The sequence below is a fragment of the Ornithodoros turicata genome, chromosome 1, assembly GCF_037126465.1.
Source record: "Ornithodoros turicata isolate Travis chromosome 1, ASM3712646v1, whole genome shotgun sequence".
In the NCBI taxonomy this organism is placed as follows: Eukaryota; Metazoa; Arthropoda; class Arachnida; order Ixodida; family Argasidae; genus Ornithodoros; species Ornithodoros turicata.
Window position 1 is genome coordinate 126856615 of NC_088201.1, and position 14794 is coordinate 126871408.

General features: G+C 43.8%; 1 protein-coding gene across 1 annotated transcript; it reads right to left on the minus strand.

Moving 5' to 3' along the window:
- Positions 1 to 1869: 1869 nt before the first annotated feature.
- On the minus strand, positions 1870 to 3534 carry LOC135385035 (uncharacterized protein K02A2.6-like). Its single transcript, XM_064614213.1, has one exon. The coding sequence runs from the start codon at positions 3532 to 3534 to the stop codon at positions 1870 to 1872; it is 1665 nt and encodes a 554-aa protein (XP_064470283.1).
- Between the last annotated feature and the right edge of the window lie 11260 nt (positions 3535 to 14794).

Sequence of the window (14794 nt, forward strand, 5' to 3'; positions counted from 1 at the left end):
GATCCTGCCCCTGGCACATCAGTTGGCGCACCGATGCCAGTAGCAGAGGGGGTAAACTTGTGGTGCCGCTTCTTGATTGGCCTCGTGTTGTGACTGGGATACAGGGACATCGGAGGCATCCATACCCGTAGTAATGTAGGTGGGATAATCCAGCCTGAAGGATTCCGTGGAAGGTGTGGGGTTGCTGCTTGCTGGTTGAATAGCCACTGGTGCGAACTTTGATGCGTTCCATGTGTTGCCGTCGGCTAGTTGGAACGTGTACCTCCCTTTTTGTCGGATGATTTGAGTGGCTTGGAGAATGACGGCATTCCTTTTGGAGTGAATCCTGGTTTGCGTACCCGAACGTAATCTCCTACTTTATATTTTGGCGCTTTGGCACTACGTTTCTGGTCCGTGTAGGTCTTGCTCTGTTGCTGATGCCTGCGCACGCGTTCACGTAGATTGGTCATTGCTGCAGCAGGATCATCCTCAAGTAAAGATGACGGTATCCCAACGATGTCCAGTCGTGTCCGTGGTTTCCTGCCATGTAAAAGTTCAGCAGGTGATTTTCCGGTAGTTGCATGCGGGGTACATCTGTACACTCCCAGGTACTCGGTGACGGTTTGTCGCAGTGTCTTCCTTCCAAGAACGTGGCTTGAACATAGTTTTTCAGAACTCTATTAAACCTTTCAACAAGCCCGTTTGCACGTGGATAATACAGAGATGAAAATGAATGTTGAATGCCTCTATCCCTGAGGAACTGTTCAAACTGATGTGAAATGAACTGGGGTCCGTGATCGGACACCAGGTTGTCCGGATAGCCTTCACGTGCAAACACTGATCTCAGGAAGTCCAAAATTGTTGATGCTGTCACATTCGCGCAGAACTTGGCCTCTGGCCATTTAGAAAAATAGTCCACCATCACGATGACGTATCTGCAGTCAGGAGGAGCTTTTTCAAAAGGGCCCATTATGTCCACAGCTACCTTCTCCCATGGCCTGCTCGGAAACGGAATGGGTTGCAGTGGCGTATCAGCCGTCTTCGCACTTTTATCGGCGTCTTGACAAATATTACACGACTTGACAGCATTCTCAACTTGTTTATCCATCTGTGGCCACCAGTATTTCTCCCTTAAACGCTGCTTGGTGCGCACGATGCCTGGGTGCGATTCATGGGCTAGCTGTATGAGATGTCCCGTGAACGCTGGTGGTACCACTATGGGATCTCCACGTATTAGGAGGTCTTCGAGTACCGTGAGTTCGTCTTGAACTCGAAAAAATGGCTGATGACTTGGCATCAAGTCTTGCTTTAACGGCCATCTTTCCATCACGAACTCCATGACTTCTTTCAAGATCGGATCATTCCGTGATGCTAATTGAAGGTCTGTCTTCGGTACAGACGTTTCGATTTGGCCAACAAAGTCGTGTTCTTGATTAAGCTCTTCAGTCTGGGCATCGTGTGACAGAGGCAATCGCGACAGCGCATCTGCTATTTTGTTGTCGGTATCCCGGCAGTACTCGACTGTGAAATTGTAACGAAGAAGGCGCTCTGTCCATCTACTAAGTCGCAGTGGACGTCTTCCTGTGCCGCGTGCCGATAGCAATGTCACCGAGGCTTGGTGATCTGTGCGAATAAGAAAAGGACGACCCCAAAGGTAGACGTGCCAGTGCTCGCACGCCCATAGGCATGCCAGCGCTTCTCTTTCCGCTACAGCATACTTGCGCTCTTGCGAAGAAAGGGTACGTGAAGCAAAAGCAACTGTCCGATACATATTGCCTTGCCCTTGTTGCAGAACAGCTCCTAACCCGTACGAAGAAGCGTCTGTCGTGACGATTACTGGTAGTGTAGGGTCGAACGGGTGGACGACACGGTCTTCTCTGAAGAGTGACTTCACAGCATTGAAACTGTCATTGACAATGCGTCCAGCAGCTCTTCTGTATGTGGAAGAGGGAACAGGTCTGGTATGATGGCTTTGTTCACCTCACGAAGGTCCACACAAAGGCGAATCTTTCCATCCTTTTTTGGAATTACGACAATGGGGGAAACCCATTCTGACGCCTCAAGCCTTTCTATTATGTCTTCCTTTTCAAGGCGACGCAGCTGTTCCGTAACAGCGTCGCGAACTACCAATGGAAGTCGACGTAGTTTAGCAATTACGGGTGGGACATCTTGACGAACTTTCACCTTGTGGGTAAATCCCTTAGCCAAACCCAGCTCTGTTGAAAATAACTGTGAAAAGTCCTGTGCAAGTGAGTCTGGTAGCATTGATGAAGCGAAGGACGTTTCATAGCAGGTGAGTGTTCCACCTTCAATATGTATGCCGAGTCCTTGGATGGCGTCAAGTCCCAATAACGTGGTTCCTCTGGAAACTACGAAAAAGCGAACAGCATGGTGCTTGTCTTCGTAAGTAACGGCAGCCTCGAAGCACCCCTTTACATCAATATTCCGTCTTGAGTAATCCACTAAAGCAGTACGTGGTGGAACCAGAGTGAAACGATGAGCGAAATGCCTCCTGAAGAGATCTTCTTGCAGAATGGATACTGACGATCCCGTATCAATGAAGAACTTTAGCGGTACAGTTTCAAGACGCGCTTCGATGAAGAGACCTTGCCCTTCCTTTGAAGGTACCACGATATTTAGAACTTCATCCTCCTCTGTAGAAAGCTCCTGTACTTTCGTCGGTGTCTTCGACGCTCGACAAACTGTGGCGTAGTGACCAACCTTGCCACAGCTGTTGCAACGCTTGTGAAACGCTGGACAATTCGAAGCATTTGCGAGATGCTGCGTTGACCCGCACCGATAGCAGCGTAGTCTTTGCGCTCCGTCCTTGCGCTGAGAGTTCTGGGAATGATGCAGCTGGCGCGTTTGTCCTTTACTTTGACGCCCTCGGGTCTTCGACGCCGGAGCGTTGCCGATGGCTTGAACGACATCACCATGTACGAAGGACTGGGTTTCGTCCGATACCCTTTTACAATGCTTGGCGATGTCCACGGCACGAAAAAACGTTAGAGCCGATCCGTCAAGGAGAAGCCTCCCACGTATTTGCTGCGAAGATACTCCTTGTACAAATTGGTCTCGCAAGTTGTATTCAGTTTGGGCGCCAAAGTTGCATGAAGCGGATAACTCCCGTAAGGCCAAAACAAAATCGTCAATGCTCTCGCCCGATATCTGAGTTCTTCTCCTGAAGTTGTGGCGTTCCGTCACCACGTTGATGGTGGTAGCGAAGTAAGCATCTAAAGTACGTAGGGCCGTTTCGTACTCGTCAGGAACAGGCGTCACTGTACCTGACACGGTACTAGACGGTGTTGCGCCGGCTTCACGTGATGCAGTTTGCGTAGCTTCGTGTACTACTTCTGGAAGCGTATTATAAATGCGAAGGCCTTCTATCCCCAAGCAATGTAGAAGGATTTGCTTCTTCCTTTTTGATGTGAATTCCTCAGCTCCTGAGGCTCCCAAGAAATTGCAGAAAAGTTGTCTCCATTGCGTCCATGGAACGTTAGGCTTGCCGGGAGTGGATAAGAACGTGGGCGGAGGCGTAATACCGCCGAAGCTCATGGTGAATCTTCAACGTGGTGCAGTTCCTTCTCTTCTCAAAACCCTCGTCGCCAATGTGGTGTCGGTCGGAAGGAAATAACTACCTTTGTAAGAAAGAATCCAACTTCCATGACGCGACCGTCCATGAGGAGATCAACTTCTTTCTCTTTATTTTCGATGACCATCGTGCTGACCATCTGGTCCGCATGCTCATGCCGATATGGCCGCAACAACACAACATATACTTCTTAGTGACCACGTTTTCAAATGTCAATTAATGTTTGAGCCAAGATTGGGATTTAACACTTAATTAACTCTGTTTTGCTGAATGGAGTACTTGTAACTAATTCATTATCACGTCACCAACGAACATTTGTAAAAAGGGAGTTGCCTCGGGACAGAAGCCGCCGATATTTCGAACAGAGACTGTTCTTCTTCTGGGCACCGTCCTCATCATTGGCATGGTATTTAAAGGGTTAGGTGTGGCGTGTTTAAAGGTTCATGCGAATTGTGGGTCAACAGCCCAGAGGGAAGAAAGGGTCCGTACGGGCCTCTACGGCCGGAGTGAATGGCCGTGAATGGCCATTCACTCCGGCCGTATAGAAGCCCGTAGACAGTAGACAGCGTGATAGCTGCAAACTCAAGTGAAGATTTATTCAACAGAACAAGAAACCGAAAGCATGAGTAGAGAAAGGCAGTGCCCGTGCAGTGTACGGTGAACCACATTAATCTCTGAGAAGGTAAGATCGGAAGAGCAATAAAGAGAAATGACAGTTGCGTCCGAGATAGGGGAACTCTGCAAATTTAGGACCAATATGATGTGGTAACCTTGCATGGCTCACTGCCGCTCTGACACACATTGAACAATTCGAGTAGTGGGGCTTCAAAGACAATGAACGTTTGCTGTTTCACTGGGCATTCAAGTGTAGAGGATGCATCTCTAGATAATTAATTAGTGTTCCTTAGTCATAAAGTCATAACTACATCTCAATAGGAAGTATTCTTGTACCATTCAAACAAGCTAGTAGTTCTCATCGGTTTCTTCTCCTCTTGTTGACGTCATACTAATTTTCTGCACCTGTCCAAAGACTAAAAAAAAATGTCACAAAGTCTGCAACACGTAGTGCTTCCATCTGTGGACGTTGCATACCTGCTTTCAGCTATTTCTGTCATGTCAACTTGAGTGCCTGAATCACACACACACGAAGCAGTCTTGCACCACTTCAACACTGGAAGGCCCCTAAAATTAAATTCGTTGATGTTGACAATGTTGAGTACGTGATAGCTGATACGACAATGTTGAGTACGGGAAGTAGGATAACATAAGTTAAATTGAATACGTCATCGCTATATTATAATTTATACATGTGTGACGCCTGTACGTACCTAAGACGTTGTGTTGAACTCGTCACCTCGGTGAACCAAAATCACTGGGTACTGAGCATCAGTGTGCTTCGTTACGTCTTCGCAATTCGCCTTCAACGGCATATTCGTAGTCATCGGCAGCAAAATGAGCTCAGCACACACGACACGACTGCTACATCTAATAACCGAGTGTTTCGAACCACATTCGTTTTCGCGCACACTCCTGTTGAATCTTGTGGTAGAAAACGCCCGCCGCCGATGGTGAACGAACATGATTTTTGCATGCCCCAACACAAAAACTACACCAGGCATATGTAGGTCTCTCGAATAATTGACACAACAGCCACGAACATGTCATTCACTTCCTGCTTCGCGCGACCAACATGACCACCCACGACGTAAACAATAAACACGATAACACAGATGACCTTGCAGATGGCGCGACGGATCGTAGCTCGTAGCGGCGAAGTAGCTGAATGCTTTATTAACGTAAAACCTATGGAAGTGAGCGTCATTTTTAAAATGACGTCTAGCTGTAAGATAATGTGCGTCAACTTTGTTCTCTACAAAATTAACTCTCACGTGGTAAGGGTTGACCAATCCCTGGGAGCCCTGGACCCGAAACCCAAGTTGCTCTTTTTCGCCGTTCGCTCGCAGCACCGTCCATGTTCCGGCAATCTTCAAAATATTTATACGTAAAAAATATGCCGAATTGAGAAGTAATGCTTTCTGTGTCTTATCAAACAACGATGTTGTGCACGACAGTGGGCAAAAATATGGGGGTTATTTTTCACTTTTCGGTCCCTTTAAACATCTTGCGGAACATTTGAATTCTCATGGGTTCTTCTCTCCATAGCAACATGGTTTTCGTAAATCATTCTCCTGTTCAACTCAGCTTATCTCCTTAACACACGACCTTCTGATTATTCTCGATCGGGGATCCCAGGCAGATTGTATCTTCTTAGGTTTGTCAAAGGCCTATGATCAAGTACCTCACTCCCTTCTTCTTAATAAACTGCGTAGCCTTAATATCGATCACCAAGTTTTATCCTGGCTAATATCCTTCCTTACTGATCGAACACAGTACGTAACAGTTAACGATTCGGACTCCCGGTGCCTCCCAGTAACAACCGAGGTTCCTCAAGGCTCTGTTCTTGGACCACTTCTTTTTTTAACATACATCAATGATCTGCCTAGCTGTGTCTCCTCATCCGTCCGTCTATTCGCAGATGACTGCGTCATCTACCGCGAAATCACTAACAGTTCTGACAAAAATAACCTACAGTCTGATCTAGCGCAAATGTTTGCCTGGTGTACTGAAAGGGGCATGGAGCTTAACCTTCACAGATGCAAGCATATGCTCGTGTATAGGCGGCAGCAAGATGCAGCCATTGCTACAGCATTAACCATAGACAGCTCCAGTCCGTAACCACATACTAATATTTAGGAGTGTTACTAACGACTGACCTTTCTTGGAAATCGCACATTGAATATGTCACTAACAACGCCAACCGCACCCTCGGATATATTAGAAGAAATTTTTCCATGGCTCCTGTAGATCTAAAGTTTGAATATGCATCATCTGTCTGGGCCCCAACTCATTCCACAGTAATCCTTCAACTTGAGAGCATTCAAAACCGCGTGGCTCGTTTTGTCCTATGTAACTTCAACAGAACAGCGAGTGTCACATCTGTGAAGGCTTCATTATCACTTGAACTTCTATCACTGCGTCGGAAACGGAGGCGTCTCACTCTTTTTCACGCCATTTATTTCCACAATCCAATACTAAAAGAACATTTGCTCACTGCACCATGGTTTATCTCTTCGCGTATTGATCATCAACATAAGGTGGGAATACCGCTCTGCAAGACCGATTTATTATCTAACTCTTTTGTATCCCGAACAAGTTTGGACTGGAACCACCTCCCGTCTTCAGCGATATGTATTAATCCTACCAATTTTCAATTGTATATTGCTAATCTCATATAACCACTCCCCTCTGTAGTGCGTGGCCCTGAGGGTATAAATAAAAAAATAAAAAATAATGATCTAAGAAACATGACTCGGAACTCTTTATTTTTCGGGGGTTCGGTTCAAGTGCCGGTTCAAGGTTATCGGTTCGGTTCGGGTTCAACACAAACAAAATAATAGCTTGAACCGATATTAATCGATTCGAACCTGTTTTCGTGTGCTGTGCTAATCAGTGTACCAAATGAGAGTAATATCAGGTTCCGGCGATGGCTTGCTCCTCCTTCCTTCCTCTTGCTCCCTCACCTCTGCACTTCATAGGTACAAAGAACCATGCAGTTCGCAGCAGATCATCCTTTGCTGTACCGAAAAGTACTTTGAAATGACGTGCAGCGTACAATTGCACTTCATTGCAAAAGGCTATCGCCAATTTCTAAAGAAAAAAATAGAAGAAAGCGGTCATGTGCTAGATAGAAGTAAAGGAGTCCCACGCGCACGCCGGCAAAAAGAGGGTGAGAGGCCGCTCCTGTGTTTCCTTCCTGCATGCTCTGGACCACACTCCAACTTCTTTCCCGGGGTCGATAGAGGTCTGCGTTGCTTGCGGATGTCACTGTGACCTATTAAAATTTACATCGCCTTCACACTGCGATGCTGAATGAACGGAAGCAGCCGAGGCAACAATGCAAAGTGTAGCACATCTTTGTTTGTTTTTTTACGATTTTCACACCTCGGTCACAAAAATGTACAGGAATGTCGTGAACCTTTTGAAGGTGACGCTGTAGAAGGTGCATGGACTCACCACTTCTTGGTTTATCAATTTGTCCGCTCTATGAATTCGGCAAGATTCTGAAAGATGCAGGGAGCTGGAGCGCGGCAGTCGAGTGGGAAGGTATAGGTATTGTTACTGTCTGCCGAACCAGTTACCGCATCATATTTTTTTCGGTTCAGTTCCGGTTCGTTCAAGGGGAGGGGAAAATGCCTACGGTTCGGTTCGGCAAAAATAACGCTTTTTTTGCGGTTTTCAGTTTCGATCCCTGCTAAGAAAGATGAGAACGAAAAGACAGAAGGGTGTGCATGCGCTTTATCTCACTATAGACGGCTGCTTTACGAACACATGTATCTGCCAATTCTGTTCCCGGCTATGAAGTATTGCTTTTTTTATTCCGTGTTAACGCCGCGAAGCAATGGTGGCTATGAGCGGCGTACCGATGTGGACAGATAGAAGGAGTGGGGAACAGGGCGTTAGTATGCGTCCTGGGCCGACTTCAGGGTGAACTGTGCCGACGCTCGTCTGCGAAGTCTTCAGAAAATCCAGGTAAAACTTCAGACAGCAGCACAGCCGCGGTGGTATGGTTCGAACACACCACCTCCCAGTCCTTAGCACGACCTTGGGTACCACAAACGAGCGTCGGGTTAAGAGACGCCGTAACCCGCTCGGCCATGCCGCTGATATATAAACTATCGTTTCCGTGATCTATGTTGGAGCTAATGGCGAACAAGTCCGACACATTGGACACGCTCATGTTCTTAGGCATCGTGAGGCTTGTGTTGCATTCGTATGTTGTGTGCTTCAGCGACAGAAACGTTACTTCCCATCATACCATCATATTGAAGATGTTTATATCGACCTCCCTATGTACCTTCTTCTCCAACGAAGATGAACTTTCAGACAACACACACACGCGCACAGTGCCTTTCATAACATGTAGCAACATGTTCTACGACACTGTTAGCTTACGCATTGTTGTTGTATTCCCTTGGTAGACTTGTTTTTAATAATCTTTCATTTGGTATCTGTGTACTGGACTAGGCTTTCAAGTTATTTTGCTCGAAAAAGTAATCACTTGGTCCGGACTTGGTCACCTATGCTGCGATCCGTAACCTGAATGACACCTGCCTTTTGGTCCTCTTAGAGATCTACAACAAATCATGGAGGGATGGGCAAGTCCCTGTTCAGTGGAAGGAGGTCCTAGTGGTCCCCATACTGAAACCGGGAAAACACCCCTTGGATCTGGCGTCTTTTCGGCCTGTCAGCCTTACCAGCTGCCTAGGCAAAGTCCTGGAGCGCATGGTGCTGCACAGGCTCGAGTCGTGACTTGAGAGAATATCTGTTTTCCCCCAGGAAATATCAGGCTTCCGTAGGCGCCGTAGTTCTATGGATTCGATGATGGATTTGGTCTCTGCGGTGCTCGGGTGGAGGGCTGATGTGGTGGGCGGAGCGTGACCGGAGGGCTGCGTGCGCGCTTACCATTCATCCTGGGCTGACTTCTTTTACCATTTTCCTACTTGGGCCGGCTTCCTTCCCATGACAGGTGGGCGGAGCGTGACCGGAGGGCTGCTGTGGTGGGCGGAGCGTCACCGGAGGGCTGCGTGCGTGCTTACCATTCACCCTGGCCTGACTTCTTTCGCAATTTTCCTGCTTGGGCGTCGCGTGGCCGGAGGGCTGCGTGTGCGTTTACCATTCAGTCTGGGCCGCCGACCTTCGTCATTTTTCAGCCTGGGCCGTCGACTTTCGTCATTTTTCAGCCTGAGTCGACTTGAATCGCAATTTTTCCAGCTACAACAGGTGTGCAGTTTACATGCAAAGGATAGCTATACACAAAGGTACAGGTGAAAATATATTTATTAAAGTCATTAGGAATTATGTTATGACTCTGCGTGAATGGGAAAAACTTAGCCAAAAATCTGAAATAGAAGGAACACAATACACGTAACAAAGAATATTACAGGTATGATACATTAGCATTGAATAGGTATCACAAATCAAACACAATATTTTTATTAGTGGAAGTTTTCGATGAATCAGAATTGATAGCGCATTTAAAATATTCTTAATCAATACGATTACAATCAAAATTACAAATTGTATTATAAAACGTCTAATATTCCTATACGTGAGAACCATCAGTGCAATAGCGGGAAGTTCTGATAGTTGTATGCAATTAAATGTGAACAGCAGAGACTCTGGGACACGAACACGAGAGGAAATAAAATCTACACCTCTACATTGGTTAATCAAAACAACATAGTAATCTATCATTCAGAAAATGAAAAAATCAAACTCATCAGGAAATAGACATGTTAAAAATGAACTTCACCACATAGCACGCTCCTAGCTAACAATCAGAACAAAGAACGACACGAACACAAGAGGAAATAAAATCTATACCAATACAAAGAAGATATTCCACTTCACCACATAGCGCACTCCTAGCCAACAAACGGAACAAAGAACGACACGAACACAAGAGGAAATAAAATCTATACCAATACAAAGAAGATATTCCACTTCACCACATAGCACGCTCCTAGCCAACAATCAGAACAAAGAACGACACGAACACAAGAGGAAATAAAAGCAAACTAATCAGAAAATAGACTTGTTAAGAATGAACTTCACCACGTAGCACGCTCCTAGCCAACAAAGAACGACACGAACACAAGAGGAAATAAAATCTATACCAATACAAAGAAGATATTCCACTTCACCACATAGCGCACTCCTAGCCAACAAACAGAACAAAGAACGACGCGAACACAAGAGGAAATAAAATCTATACCAATACAAAGAAGATATTCCACTTCACCACATAGCACACTCCTAGCCAACAAACAGAACAAAGAACGACGCGAACACAAGAGGAAATAAAAGCAAACTAATCAGAAAATAGACATGTTAAGAATGAACTTCACCACGTAGCACGCTCCTAGCCAACAAAGAACGACACGAACACAAGAGGAAATAAAATCTATACCACTACGAAGAAGATATTCCTAATCAAAACAACACAGTAATCTATCATTCAGAAAATCAAACTCATCAGAAAATTAATATTCCAATACGTGAGAACCATCATTGCAATAGCGTGAATATCTGTCATAACATTTCGAGCGCAATAGGGAATCTCAGTTTCATATTCCAACATTACTCAACTTTTAATTTCTTATTAAGTGAATAGCATAGACGTAAGGAAATAACGAGAAACAACACAATCATCAGCTACAATTAATAGAGAGCCAAACCTGCACACCATCCAACAAATAGAGAAATAATAGCTAATCAATCTATCAATGGCGAAATAGCACAAACTTAACGCTGAAGAACAGAGGAACACGCGGCGACACGTAAACAACAACAGAGGAAAATAATCTATCATTGAACCATCATAAAATCAACCAATATACAATTTTCATTCTAACAAACACTACGAACCTTAATGGAGGTATCCAAGACGTAGGAAATATGCACTGTTTTCACTTTTTTCCTCAAAGCCGGGAGACTTTATGTCTCTATCTATATGGCCAAAGCACTGCGCATGCTTTATCACTCAAAGGGTTGGGGGCTATATTCCTTCGTCCAGCAAACAGAACGCTCTAGAGGTCAGATAAGAGAGAGTTCAAAGGCGATATATTTTATTGTGCAGCGCAAATAGATGTCGATATCACTCGCGGGGGTCACTATCTTTTCGCATCCTTTCACTGAAACGGAAATCTTTCGTCAATGTTGTTGTCAAGTCGGCTAAGTTTGTAGAGGTGCGATATTGTTATTGAAGATGTAGAGAAAGTCCAAATTATTAATTGGTAGCAACGATACTCAATCAAAAACGAGAAACAAATTTATTATCTTGCAACAGAAATTTTCTAATGAACCACACAGAAATATCAAATGTGAAATGCAACTCAGAGTTATGAGGCATTCTTATCTTAGAGGTACTTACTTATGTCAATCGATTGAACAATTTAAGCAAATGCAAGACAATAATTATTTCAGGCAGTAAGTTCACAACTCAGAGTATCAGACGAGTGAATACTTGAAACAAAGTCAAAACAATAATTCTCACGACAGGTGGAGATTATAGCATTCTAAACCAGATAATAAAATTTTAATCAATAAAATCAAAATAGATATGCTTTTAATTAAGTGTAGACGTGCACTTGAAAACAGAAGATACAATTGCTCTACTTTGAAAAGATGCACAGATTTTGTACTCGATACCATAAGTCATGGGAAGATGTGATAAAAAACTGCTTCGAAAAGGAGGAGCCGCGAAACTATTTCATTATCGCTGCATTTCAATACGTCCTAGACATGGTCGTATTCGGAGATATGGTACAAACTACAGAACTGAAGGTGCAAGAATTTATATGCCAAATCTACAATACTTATAAAAATATCTGCACATCAACGTCGGAAGGGCCATTGGGATTGATGGCGGAGTTTTTGAGGTTTGCCAACCAAGAATTGAAATACACTAGACCAGATGTAATTGTAATCGTTGCAATGGGCATTGCGTACATCAAGAAAGCAGTCGGATCAAATTATCATATACAAGCGGTCTATATCGCACGATTTATTACGGATTTGTTGAAATTACACATATCTGAGATGGAAAGTACATAAAATGTTATCACGTGATATATTCCACTACCACGGCAACGCAATTATTTTCTTCTACCAGTCTCTGCAACGATGTCGAATCAACAGAAGTTCAATATTGTCGTGCAAGGTCTGATGTATTATCACCTGTTGAAACTCAACAAACATATCAATTGCGGTGGACCACCCGACGATTTTCATCTAATACTCTCTTGTATGCCATTCAAGAACCTTCATACAAAGAAAGGAAGCATCAATAAGAGACTGTGCACGTTCATCGCGACAAAGCGCAAGTTGTTGAAGCAATACAAACACGGCGACAACATAGCGCCTGCATTAATCAACGCTGGATTCAAGCGCCCAATAATCAGAATAAACTATTTAATGTCTTCGGAATTCATCAATGAAGACAACAAACGAAAACTTCGGAGTTTGAAATAGAACTGTAATTTATCGAAATAAACAAGTGTATAAATGAAACAATAATTGTAATCTTTGTCATCATTATAATGAATTCTTCGCATCACAATGAAAAACACTTTACATTTAGCATAGCTAGATTGAGAACAATGATCGCAAAGGAAACGAGTATTCCACAATTTGTGTAAGAATTCTCATATGGAATGAGACCTGACCACCAAATAGGTTTTACTCGACTACACTCTGTACAAATTCAACACCCGATGGATAGAATTGCCGGAGAAGGATTGGTCATTGAAATTTATAAACATGATACATCGGTCTATGATTACAAAAAAGATCACTAATCTCATGTGAAAACTTATCATATTTCATGAATTAAATTCCACAGTGCATGTATATTTCTCAATCAGTTGCACTATCCCAGATTTAGTAACAGAAGAAAAGATGTCTTTGACAAGCAACCCGATTGGAGTGCGGAACAAATAAATAAATATTTTTGTCAACACAGTTGTCCATTGTTTGAATACGAAAAAAGGAGCCGTCCAAGGCTTGCAGTGGGGGCCAAGATATGGCAAAACGGGAAATAAGGCAAGATAACTGATCGCGGCGGGCCGTGCGCGACAACTTTTACAATCGCATTGGGGTTCACTGCCTGGGAGATAATACGAAGCCTTCGCGAAAAGCGAATCTATTATCAGATGCCACAATGCAAACGAAAGATTTTACGAGCACGACGTACAGGCCAAGTCTACATTTCTAATCACATAGTCTTCGTAACACACGGCACACAAACGTATATGAAATAATTTCCAAGTGGCAATCAGATTTTGGGAGAAGCGGATCACACAACAGCAATCAGAAGTGCTTAACCTATGTACAATGAAGATGAGTGTTATGCATAAACACAATGGAAGATATGTTATATTAATTATAATAACCGGATTAGCGCAGGTCACACATAAACATAGATCCAATTCACAAAATATACTCGAGATTTCCCGTAACCATACAGAAAACCTATCACACTTAGTGTCATGGCATCTGGGCACTCCAAATGGAAAGGCCATACTTTAATTTTATAAGTCTTTAGCTCATAACGTTGTAACACGCAATTTCCACACTAAAGATAATTTTCTTCTTTAAATTTTCAAAATCAAAACTGCACGCTATTTCTTGCATTTTTCTAAAGATATAGATTAAAAAGTTGTGCATATACTCACACATACTATACAAGATATTTGATTGTGGATTAATTGCTGAAGTTTATCGATCCACATTAAGGAGAAGTGTTGACTACCACACAGCGGTAAGAGTTTAATCACAATTTGAACAAGTGGTGCGATTTATGATCAGTGTTGTAGAATGTGTAATTTCACAATACGCAAGCTTTAGGTCGCTCACTTCGACGAGCACTCTTTCATGATGTCAGGGAATTTAATCGAATGGATTGATATTTTCTGTATACACTATAACATAATGCGAATTCTTTATGTCGCGGATATTAAAAGTTACGAATATTTTTCGAACGAAAATTTACTTAAGACTCGAAGAAAGGGTCGCCCGCGTCGACGAAGACGTTTCGGCAACACGCTCGCGTGCGGTACCGCGTAAACGCGTCGTGCGTAGAATCGCGTTCGGGTTCGGGTACGGCATTAGGGAAACGCGGCCCGGTGTGTTGCCGAAACGTCTTCGTCGACGCGTGTGACACTTTTGTCGTAACTACAAAACAAGTCTGTAGTTACGAAGGGGCGCCTGTCGTTACAACAAGCACTTTTTTCGTGTGACGTACACGTTTGTCGTCACGACAGACTGTTCTGTCGTTACAACAGGCGGTCTTGTTGTATCTACAAAAGAGTCTGTAGTAACGACAGGAATGGATGCTGTACAACAAGCAGCCTTTGTCGTACGGCAGACATATTTCCCGTCCCCGCAGATAGTCGATCTCGCTGTGGCAACAGGTACTTGTCATGCGATAGACAGCATGGGAAAGCGGCACCTAGTAAAAAACAAGAAACGAAAAAACAAACAAACGAAGTGACAGCCGTTGTGTTGTTATTATTGCTGTTATTATATTATTATTGATGCTGTTATAATTGCTGTTCTTATTGGTAGCTTGGTGTGTCGTCACATTTGTTTGCCTGTGCACGG

Bases quoted from the DNA above. Each gene is read 5' to 3' on its own strand.
- LOC135385035 (XM_064614213.1), bottom strand. From the start codon at position 3,534: ATGAGCTTCGGCGGTATTACGCCTCCGCCCACGTTCTTATCCACTCCC.